Source organism: Asterias amurensis, chromosome 8 (assembly GCF_032118995.1).
Source record: "Asterias amurensis chromosome 8, ASM3211899v1".
Taxonomy (NCBI): domain Eukaryota; kingdom Metazoa; phylum Echinodermata; class Asteroidea; order Forcipulatida; family Asteriidae; genus Asterias; species Asterias amurensis.
Genome location: NC_092655.1, coordinates 6,921,312 through 6,932,833, shown reverse-complemented (window position 1 = coordinate 6,932,833; position 11,522 = coordinate 6,921,312). Strand labels below are relative to the sequence as shown.

The 11,522-nt window shown below is 38.9% G+C and overlaps 1 protein-coding gene across 1 annotated transcript; it reads right to left on the bottom strand.

Moving 5' to 3' along the window:
- Positions 1-321: 321 nt before the first annotated feature.
- On the bottom strand, positions 322-8,408 carry LOC139940917 (uncharacterized). Its single transcript, XM_071937312.1, has 8 exons — positions 8,257-8,408; positions 7,911-7,998; positions 6,788-6,910; positions 6,378-6,686; positions 5,899-6,178; positions 5,617-5,756; positions 3,816-3,992; positions 322-3,686 (listed from the first exon to the last, which is right to left on the bottom strand). Exons 1-8 carry the CDS (start codon positions 8,271-8,273, stop codon positions 3,351-3,353), a joined length of 1,470 nt encoding a protein of 489 aa, XP_071793413.1. The 5' UTR covers positions 8,274-8,408; the 3' UTR covers positions 322-3,350.
- Positions 8,409-11,522: the final 3,114 nt, after the last annotated feature.

The following is an 11,522-nucleotide window of genomic DNA, read 5'->3' as shown; positions in this document are numbered from 1 at the left end:
GATGTTTTAAAAGTAGAATACAATGATCCACACAAGTTTGCCTCGAAATTGCGTGGTTTTCCTTTTACTGTGCGAACTAACACGGTCGGCCATTTATGGGAGTCAAAAATTTGACTCCCATAAATGGCCGACTGTGTTATTCGACGAGGTCAAAGGAAAACCGTACAATTTCGAGGCATGTTTGTGTGGATCATTGTATTCTACTTTTACAGCATCTTTCTACCTATATACATTTTATAACAAACGCTTTTCAAAGACCAACTCGACCGATCCAAGGCAACGTGTTCCTTTAAGCACGAAAGTAGCTCGCTTATGTGACACATGTTTCTGGCCAAAATGCCATGTCATATACATTGCTTGGGACTGGTATTTAGCTGCTGTTTACTTAGCATAACAATTGAGGGAAGTCTTGGCCGGCAAACTAACTTTATTAAGCAAGGATTTTTTTAGCGTAAGCAAAATTTGTGCTTAAGCAGCTCTATGAAATTGGGCCTTGGTGTTGGGGATTTATTATCCCTACAGAGGGCTTCTATTTTAGGTTACTGATGCAGCTCTTTGACTGATGAGCATTCAGTCTTTGACTGATGAGCGTCCAATCTTAAGGCCTTTTCCCACTACAAAAAATATCTGTGTTGGACGCGGATACGATCCGGATAATGTGCACTGACCTTTTCCATTTACAACTTTTCAACACGGTGTCGATCCAAATATGTCGCTTTATCCGTATCGAAACCAACCCTGCCCGGGAGGTGGGTCGATAAATCTCTATCCGTGTCGAAGATTCCAACACGGATCAAAAGCCGTAGTGTGAACACCCCTGTGTTAATTTTCGCTCCGTGTTGAGTGTGCGTGGCACCATCCGCGCACACTACAGTTGTCCAGCGCGTAAAACAAAATTTGTACAAAAGGTGCTGCGTACATAAAAAGTAGACGCGCCTGCTTCGATCTGTGTAAGACCTTGCACTGTGAAACCGGATGTGATATCCGGATTGAAAGTTACACATGTAACCAAAAAGCTGATTTCCTGCAGAGCTAGTGTGAAAGCGAAGCTGTTTGTATCCGTGTTGAAATTTTACCGAACTAACACGGACGCTATCCAGATTAGGTTCAACACGGATTAAAGGTTGATAGTGTGAGAAGGCCTTTAAAAAAAGTTAGAAAGTATATGGCAGGGAACAAACATGCACAGTGAACTAAATCACTGGTTAAGAATCTATTCAACTTGCCCCTATAAACTGAGATATTGCTTTCTTGGCGTGTGCTCAATTTACTGGCATTGCTGTCTGTGTAAAAATGTGCTCATGACCCATAGAACTAAGCATTGCATTTTGGGGAATTCATGCCATTAAAGACACTGGACACTATTGGTAATTGTCAAAGACCAGTCTTCTCACTAGGTGTATCTCAACATATGCATAAAATAAAAAAACTGTTAAAAATTAAGGTCAATTGGTCGTCGAAGTTGCAAGAAAATAATGAAAGGAAAAAAAACCTTGCCAAACGAATTTGTTTGCTTTCAAATGCTTGATTTCGAGACCTCGAAATCTAAATCTGAGGTCTCGAAATCAAATTCTTGGAAAATTACTTCTTTCTCGAAAACTATGCTACTTCAGAGGGAGCCGTTTTATACTTTCAACCGCTCTCCATTCCTCGTTACCCAGTAAGTTTTTATGCTAAAAATTATTTTGAGTATTATCACCAATAGTGTCCACTGTTTGTTTTTCTCGTACAATGTATTTTGGAAAGGTTTGAAAAAACTCTATCTGCATTCAACAATTGTATTTTTTAGATAATCAATTAATTTGTTTGGGTTTGTTTAATTGTTGTTTTGTTCAGATTTTCTTCTCTTGCTTTGCATTTATTTACTTTTATCATCTATTGAAGGCTAGTTTTTTAACCCATTTTAAGATAAAACTTATGTGTCAAAATTGAACTGAAACCTTGTATTTTCTAAAGATCATGCTGCATTTGTATGTTTGCCTTTTCAAAACTTCTTTAAAGAAGAAGCAAGACAATTGTTTACATTGCAACACTTGCAACAATTGTAAGAGTGTCTGACCTGGAATTACAGGGAGGCCATTTTGGAGCAATGGCATATGTTTCCTCTGGTTTCCTTTGGTGCCCAGAAATGAAAATGGCATTGCTGCCTTTAAGATCAAATTCCAGACCTAGGGTATTGGTTGTAAATCCTGCAAGATTTTGTCGTTGCCTTAAGAAGAGATGTTGACGAGTGTGTTGAGAACATACAGCATTGGTGTTTGAAACAAAATGTTAAAGGGTAGGTGCACTATTGGTAATTTTCATAGACCAGTGTTCTCACTTGGTGTATCCTAGCATAACCATAAAACAACAAGCCTGTGAAAATTTGGGCTCAATTGGTCATCGAAGTTGCGAGAAAATGATGAAAGAAAAAACATCCTTGTTGGACGAATTTGTGTGCTTTCAGATAGGAATAAAAGACTTCTAGCTAGAAGTCTTTTATTATTTGAGTGAGAAATTACCTCTTTCTCAAAAAATACATTACTTCAGAGGGAGTTGTTTCCCACAATGTTTTATACTATCAACAGCTCTACAATGCTTGTTACCAATCAGTTTTAAACTTAATATTTGTTTTGAGTGATTGCCAAACGTGTACCTTGCCTTTAAGAGAAAGTATGTGTAGGAGTTGAGCCCAGACGGGGTGACTATTTTTGTAAGTGCATGGTATTCCGCCAAAACTTAGTTGCTGTCGCGGACATGCTCATCTTACTTTATGCTGATTCTGGTTGGTTTGAAATCATGTCGTCTTCAAAAAAAAAACAATGCTGTAACTTCACATTTGTTTTAATGACACATAGTAATTGATACATACTGAAAGATGATACGAATAAAGACATGAGAAATTGCTTTTAAATTTGAGTGTTTCCTATTTTGTTTATTTTATTTTCAAAATAATTAAATGATTTATGTGCAACAAATATGACACTGATATTATCACATGATTAACTATTTATGGTTTTCAATAATATTATGTCCATTTGTGATAGTTTAAATTTTTATTTCCACTATTATTTTGTTTGTGTCTAAAATAGTTTGCCAAGTTTTTACCAGTTAACATACCAGAATGTGATTGAACTACATAATTATTGTGATTGATTACCAATTTGTCATTAAAACAATTATCTTACTAAATATAAAATAAGTTGAAATCACATATTATGCATGTGACTGATTATGAAGAAGGCATCATGAAATATTGATGTGAAGTTTTCCACATTGTATTTCATGCTTTAGATCCATTTTTTTACTTGCACACATTAAAGTACGTATTTGTTGTTGCTGATGTACAATAGTTGTACCATTAGATCGAACTATTCTTCGATTTTGTTATCCTCATTGACCACCTCTTCCAGAACAACCTCGGACGCCTGTTTCACACTCTGATCATCCCCTTCCCCTTCGTCATTTTCCACTTCGTCCGGGGAGCGGTCCGGGGACTGCCGCGGGGCTGGGCAGCTCATCGGGCGACCCCTTACATCGAAGTTGGCACGGTATGTGGTGTCGAAACTTAGAGGGCCAGCTGATGAGTGTGGACGGCGTTCTGGACGGCATGATTTAGCCGGAGAGGCTCGCACCCCCTTGAAGTGACTACTGAATGTAGATTCCCCGCTAAAGGGTGTCTTGGGGTACTGGAATTTTTCGATTATCTGTCAAGAAAACAGACAACAGTTTGTACAATCTTTCTAAACTCTCGAGTGCGCGATTTGTTAAATTTAATATGTACTTGACTTCTTGGGAATGATTGGGATGTTAGGTAAACTATTAGTAGGGAGTACCTTATAAGATGCTGGTCGTTTGACACCCTCCCATGCTATGAATGTAGATCGATACTCGGTTCGATCATCGAATGGTCCAGACTCTCCAGCCCCAAGGTTATTGGCGTACTTGTAAGGTGTGGCCCGGCACTCTTTGAGAGCATGAGGAATGATGTAACTAGGGTCCTCGAAGTCACTCTAATATTGGAATGGATACGATTGCAACATTATTTGATATGAAATGACTAGTTGAAATTTGGCTTGTACTATAAAACCCGCCTGATATGAAATGACGAAGTTTGGCTTGTGCTGTTCTCACCTGATATGAAGCGACGAAGTTTGGCTTGTTTTAAATTCACCTGATATGAAGTGACGAAGTTTGGCTTGTACTAAACTTACCTGATATGAAGTGACGAAGTTTGGCTTGTACTAAACTCACCTGATATGAAGTGACGAAGTTTGGCTTGTACTTATCTCACCTGATATTAAGTGACGAAGTTTGGCTTGCAATAAACTCACCTGATACGAAGTGCCGAAATTTGGCTTGTACTAAACTCACCTTATAATGAAGTGGCGAAGTTTGGCTTGTACTTAACCCACCTTATGATGAAGTGACGAAATTTGGCTTGTACTAATCTCACCTGATACGAAGTGCCGAAGTTTGGCTTGTACTAAACTCACCTGATATGAAGTGATGAAGGTTGGCTTGTACTAAACTCACCTGATATGAAGTGCCGAAGTTTGGCTTGTACTAAACCCACCTTATAATGAATTGACGAAATTTGGCTTGCACTAAACTCACCTAATATGAAGTGCCGAAGTTTGGCTTGTACTAAACTCACCTGATATGAAGTGATGAAGGTTGGCTTGTACTAAACTCACCTGATATGAAGTGCCGAAGTTTGGCTTGTACTAAACCCACCTTATAATGAAGTGCCGAAATTTGGCTGGTACTAAACCCACCTTATAATGAAGTGCCGAAGTTTGGCTTGTTCTAAACCCACCTTATAATGAAGTGACGAAATTTGGCTTTTACTAAACTCACCTAATATGAAGTGCCGAAATTTGGCTTGTACTAAACTCACCTGATACGAAGTGCCGAAGTTTGGCTTGTACTAAACTCACCTGATATGAAGTGCCGAAGTTTGGCTTGTACTAAACTCACCTGATATGAAGTGCCGAAGTTTGGCTTGTACTAAACCCACCTTATAATGAAGTGACGAAATTTGGCTTGTACTAAACTCACCTGATATGAAGTGATGAAGGTTGGCTTGTACTAAACCCACCTTATAATGAAGTGCCGAAGTTTGGCTTGTACTAAACCCACCTTATAATGAAGTGCCGAGGTTTGGCTTGTACTAAACTCACCCGATATGAAGTGACGAAGTTTGGCTTGTACTTATCTCACCTGATATGAAGTGACGAAGTTTGGCTTGCAATAAACTCACCCGATATGAAGTGACGAAGTTTGGCTTGCAATAAACTCACCCGATATGAAGTGACGAAGTTTGGCTTGTACTAAACTCACCCCAAAATGAAGTGACGAAGTTTGGCTTGTACTTAATATCTCACCTAATATGAAGTGTCGAAGTTTGGCTTGCACTAAACTCACCTTATATGAAGTGACGAAGTTTGGCTTGTACTAAACTCACCCGATATGAAGTGACGACGTTTGGCTTGCACTAAACTCACCTTATATGAAGTGCCGAAGTTTTGCTTCCACTAAACTCACCTGATATGAAATGACTATTGAAGTTTGGCTTGTACTAAACTCAACCGATATGAAATGGTAGTTGTGAAGTTTGGCTTGTATTTAACTCACCTGGTATGAAGTGACTAGTTGAAGTTTGGCCCTGTTCGGCTTGTATCCTGGTCGGTCTGCCCACGGCAGGTGTTCCCGTTTGGGGAGGGGCCATGCCTGGTACGCCATTCGTTGGGTAGTTCGATCATCGAATTCAGAGGCTGTTGAGTAAAATGAATCAAGCGAGGTTGTGTTGAAGGACTGACTTGAAAACCCAGTTTTGGGTCAGAACCGAACATAACTGATGAGACAACATACTTTTGAATTTAGGTATTTTCTACATGCAACCGCTAGCATGCTTACCGCTCGGGGAATACACATTCTTTGGCTTGTAACTTTGCTCCTTTTTCACCCCCATGTGGGCTGGAAAATCACGGCGAAATATTGTGAGGTCATCAAAAGGGGTGTTGTTGAATTTGTAGTCTTCCTTAGGCTTGAAGGCCTCCACCACTGGGGGTGATTTTGGAGTAAAATCAGCCCGTTGGGTGGTTTCATCAGCGAAAGGTACGGTCGAAATTAAAGGCTTCTCGGCAGGCTTTGTGGACTTGGCCGGTGATGCGTTGCCATGATGTTTGTAGTCGTCCTGGAAACAAACAATGTTTGCAAACTTTTTGTGTCATTGAGAAACTATTTCGCAGGCCTTTATTTAACTGCTAAGAAATAATTTAAAACAATAATGTAAAGTTAAAACGAGAACATGGAGAAGTCTCAATTAAAAAAAAAATTATACAATATTAAAACAAATAATAATAATAATTGACGGAAGACAACGTTCCAATTACCTTAACAGTTGTTGTGGCCTGAAACCTCTTCGCGGGATTACTTGTCTTTAAGTTATCTTCAGGAACTTTGACTTTGACTTTAGAATTGTCAAGTTCCTCTGGAGTCCAAGTAGTGTACGTCTTCTCATACACTGTCTTACTAACAAAGGGTCCAGGGGAAGATACCTCCATTTCCTTGGGCTTAAATGGTGCCGGTCGGCTGGCAGTTTTCTCCTTGAAGTCTTTGTCATATGTACTTTCCGCTAGCATTTTGGTTGATGGAGCTCTGTAACCCTTTTTGTTGCATGGTGCTTTTGGACGCTGAGTTGTCTAGTAATAAAACATGAATAGGTATTCTAATTTGAAAATTCTCACAACTTTTTTGATGCTTAGGTTCGATGACGCAATATTATTTCAAAATAAGCTCTAACCTTGTGAGAAACAAAGGTGCATTGATTGGTCGTCTTGAGTTTGGGTCTGCTGGTCAGGGCTGTCTTTTTGACGGTTGGTCTCATACTTTCTCTCCGTGGTTGCCATGGCCATGCTACGTACGCCTACGAAATACAGAGACAATTAAGCATGCATACAGTTTTAAAACCACAAAATAAATTAAGGGACACTATTGGTAATGTCGAGTACCAGTCTTCTCACTTTGTGTATCCCAACGTACGGTACGCATAAAATAACAAACCTGTGAAAATTTGAACTCAATTGGTCGTCGAAGTTGCGAGATAATAATGGAAGAAAAAAACACCCTTATCACACGAAGTTGGTGCTTTTAGTACCATGCGTGGATTACTTCTTTCTTGAAACTATTACTTCAGAGGGTGCCGTTTCTCACAATGGTTTATACTATCAACAGCTCTCCATTGCTTGTTTATAGTAAGATGTTATGCTAACAACTATTTTAAGTAAGTACCAAGAGTGTCCGCTGCCTTTAACAAACATTCATAAAGTTTTAAAGCCAATGCTACATAAGACAAAAACAAGCCTTCATAAAGATTTAAAACCAATGGTACAAAAGACAAAATCAAGCCTTCATCAAAAAGGTTGTAAAACCACAAAGGACAAAAACAAGCATTCATAGATGTCGTGAATAATATATTTTCCACGACTGGTTATTAGAGTTGTAAAACCGTTGATGACAATTCCTCATATATAAAGAAAAGAACACAATCTGAACTGGTTTAAAGCACAGAACTCTCGAAATGTAAAAGAGTGAAAAACACCACTCTTTACAGTTCGAGCTGTTCCTTATATGGCTCTTCAAAAAGAGTGGTGGTTATTTCACTCTTTTAGAGTGGTTTCACCCCAGGACAGAGGAGTGAAAAATCACTCAAAAAGATGCAAACTTCAATCTAAAAGAGTGGAAGACCACTCGATAAAGAGTTGTCCTTCATATGGCTCTTGAAAGGGTGCTTTTTCACTCTTCTACATTAAGAGAGTAGACCTCAGCTAGTGGGACACAGAAACGAGAGGAAAACTGTAGTTTATAATGTTGTTTAAGTTGCAATACCATTAACAATTACTTTGTTTTAAGCGTAATGTGCTAACCTGTTGATATTCAGATTGTTTCAGTTGCGCCTGAATTTGTCGAGTACGGATGTTGATGATATCTTTGTTCAGAGTCCGAAGTTGCCGGCTGTTAAAAGAAACAAGGGAGAAGAACTTATTAAAACTAGTTATTAAATATTAGAAAGAATTTTTTTTTATTATAATATTACTTAGGTTTTGCGCTTTGTGTGTTGAAGTGTTTACTAAAGCAGAAGAGAGAACACAGCAGAGCGGATGAACTGAATAAAGATCAGTTTCATTTTTCTGAATAAAATTATTACACAAACGATCTATATAATACTGGTGATATTGAACTAAAGAATGGTGTAGGCTTACTGGTACTTACTTCTGTGTAACCGTCATTTTGCTCACTTGTTGTAGAAGTTTTTCGGAAAAGAAAACGGACGTTGTGTTGTTCGGCCACTAATGAAGATGTATTCAATACAAACACTCGTGTCTAGGCGCCGTAATTTAAACCGAACAACTACAACCTCTTCTTGCAAACAAAAGGTTGGCAAGAAGTACACATACGTCACAAGGATATTGTCAGTAGCTTGCACGAACGCTCCCTACTCAGCAGAGAGGCGCGCGCGTCCTACCCACACCACTCCCCATCTCCCCCTCCCCCCGACGCGACCCAATGATATTATTCATCATCTGCTAATAAGCGCATCATCATTTTGACATTGCACACTCTGTGAGCTTCCTCCACTGTACTCCTTCAGATCAGCTGCCAAGTGCAAAGTATGTCGGTTCTTGGTGTTCAAACCACAGGCATAAAGTCTGTGGTTCAGACCCGATAATCAGATTTTTATTATTCATAAAGGTTCAGATTATCGTATTATTCTATAATGTCCTCGCGCGCCCATCGTCAACGCGCTTCAACGCGCGTGACTTCAAGTAGTCTTGGTGCAAGACGTTTCTCGTTTCCTTTTCACGCACACCGCGGCCAAGTCACCGACAGCGCGCGCACCGACTCACCTTTCTCCGGGGCGGTGAGTGGACTAAAGTCAGGTGAGTCGGTGCGCGCGCGCTGTCGGTGAATTGGCCGCGGTGTGCGTGAAAGGGAAACGAGAAACGTCTTGCACCAAGACTAGACTTCAAGACGTCTTCAGTCGTTCAAGTTGACGATAAAAATAAGCCCCATTTAAGCTTTGTGAAGAACGTCGTTGGAGGTTTTTAAACAAATAATACGAAAATAAACCTTTGGAAAACAAGCTTTGGGCAAGGAACTAAAACTGAAGACCACAGAACAGTGACGATACTTTTAAATTGTAATGTATTTGTATTAGCAGTATCGAATGCAGATGTTATTAGTGCACACAGGGAAAACAATTATTTTCACTTTTTACTTGTAAACTGCGATGAAATAAATAATTGAATTGCATTGAATTGAAATGAATGGAAACCATTCTACTGAAATACACATTATAATAGGCAATCCTTATAATGTGTATTATTTTCAGAAACATCCAGCTGGTTTCCCTCTGAATACACATTATTATGCAATCCCTATTAACAACGTGTATTTCTGAAGAATCTGATTTTCATAGCAAACTATCACAATAAAAACCATCACAACTTTCAAATCTTCAGAGTTTTTTATAGTTTTGTTTTAATGTTGTTTATATCTTTTGACAGAGCGCCACCGTACGGCAGCATTGAGATAGCCAGGAGCCCTTTAAACCTGCGCGCGCACACTACTGCCTTTACGTGCGTGATTTCCAACGAGGCGACCAGTAAAGAAAAATAGACAAGGTAAATTGCTATTATTTCTTCATTTACCAAAACTTTTCCTTCATTTAAACGAACACAACACATCTTCATGTATTTCTCGTTTGATAGATTAAACTAATACTCTTGCCAAGCTTAACAGACCTCAACAAATTATGAGTTTATTTTTCGGTCAGAAACGGAAATTCTTTTTAAAGTGGCGAATTTTACCCGCCGTACGTTACACATGTGTTACAATACAAACACGCCCATAATGACAACAATGCTGTTTAGGACACAGGCATTCGAATACATTAACTTTTACTTTGGAAATAGTTTACAATAACTACACAAGAAAAGTATAGTTGGTAATCTAAATGGATAACTTTCCGTATGGCGCAACCACTTTTTCACTAATTTTTACAAAAAGGGATATCTCATTGGATGATTGAGGTAAATTAGTAGATCCTATATTATTTCATATCGAATGAAAAAGTGGTGGCGCCATACGGAAACTTTTCCATAAGTTCAAGTTTATTTATTTATTATTTATAAAATGGTGAAGTGGACATTAGCCCTGGTAGGACCGTAGTACTCCTACTTATGCGGTTTTGTTTCGCTATCGTCTCCCGTAACCTCATATAGACGTACATCTCTCACGACATTAACGAGTCTGCTCTTTTCCTGGTTATATAAAGTTATAGGAAAAGTTTCCGTATGGCGCCACCACTTTTTCATTCGATATGAAATAATATAGTATCTAATTTACCTCAATGAGATATCCCTTTTTGTAAAAATGAGTGAAAAGGTGGTGGCGCCATACGGAAAGTTATCCAAGTTATAATATTGGCAACGCAAATCTCTTCTTGTTTTATCGCCAAAATTATGCTCTATGTGTCCTTTGAGCTCTCATTGACCCTAAGGGCGACAGAAAATCCATTCCGCAATCTCAAAATTTTTAAAAACGATAAATTCTGACCGTAACTCAGTCCCCAACTACTAGGGTCAGTTTTTCCACTACACTACAAATGCCAATTGTCCCCGACCGTGCGCATATTTTTTTCCCATAGAGCCTAATTTTGGCGAGAAAAAAGAAAAGAAAAGAGATTTGCGTTGCCAAAATTAAAACTTTATAAAAAAAATATAAAAAAAGCAGACTCGTAATTGTCATGAGAGATGTGGGCCCTACGTCTATTATTACAAGTGACGTTATTGTCGTGACAGATGTACGTCTATGAGGTTATATAGGAGACGATAGCGAAACGAAACCGCATAGTTCTAGGAGTAGAACCGTAGGATGTCAGACTCGTAGTCAGTTCCACTGCACTGACTTAATGGGTTTCATGGTACATGTAGGCTTCTTTACTATGTGAACACAAATTTGACCACAATTTTATTTATTTTTTTACTTGAGATGAGAAGTTGAAATTCCGTTCATATATACTCTTCTAAGAGTCCTTGACCACACCTTTGATGAGTCGTACGGTTCCCGCTCTTTGAACAGTCTTCCAGAGATTGTCAAACCATTAGGCCTATTAATATGTTTTCTTTGTGCAATTGTTGATTTCCTTTGGCACACACATGTAGGGACCTCACGGTGATTGTGCTAAGAATGGTTTGTTATTATTATTACAAGTGACAAATAAATCCATGGATGAAATTATTTCTGAAAATAAGTTGAGGTTCTGCACTGGTGATGTGATCATCATGATAGTGTGAGCTCCTGGGCACATGGCTTGGAGTACAGTCTGGCGCTGCAATTGGCATTATGTTGGGCACAATCTTTGAATCATGCCAACAAAACAAGCAAGAAGTAAACAAAGTTTGCGCTGTAAACAATTTGCAGCTTGCACAAAATCAAAAAAGGGCTGACACATCTCCACCCGCCTCTATGGGCCG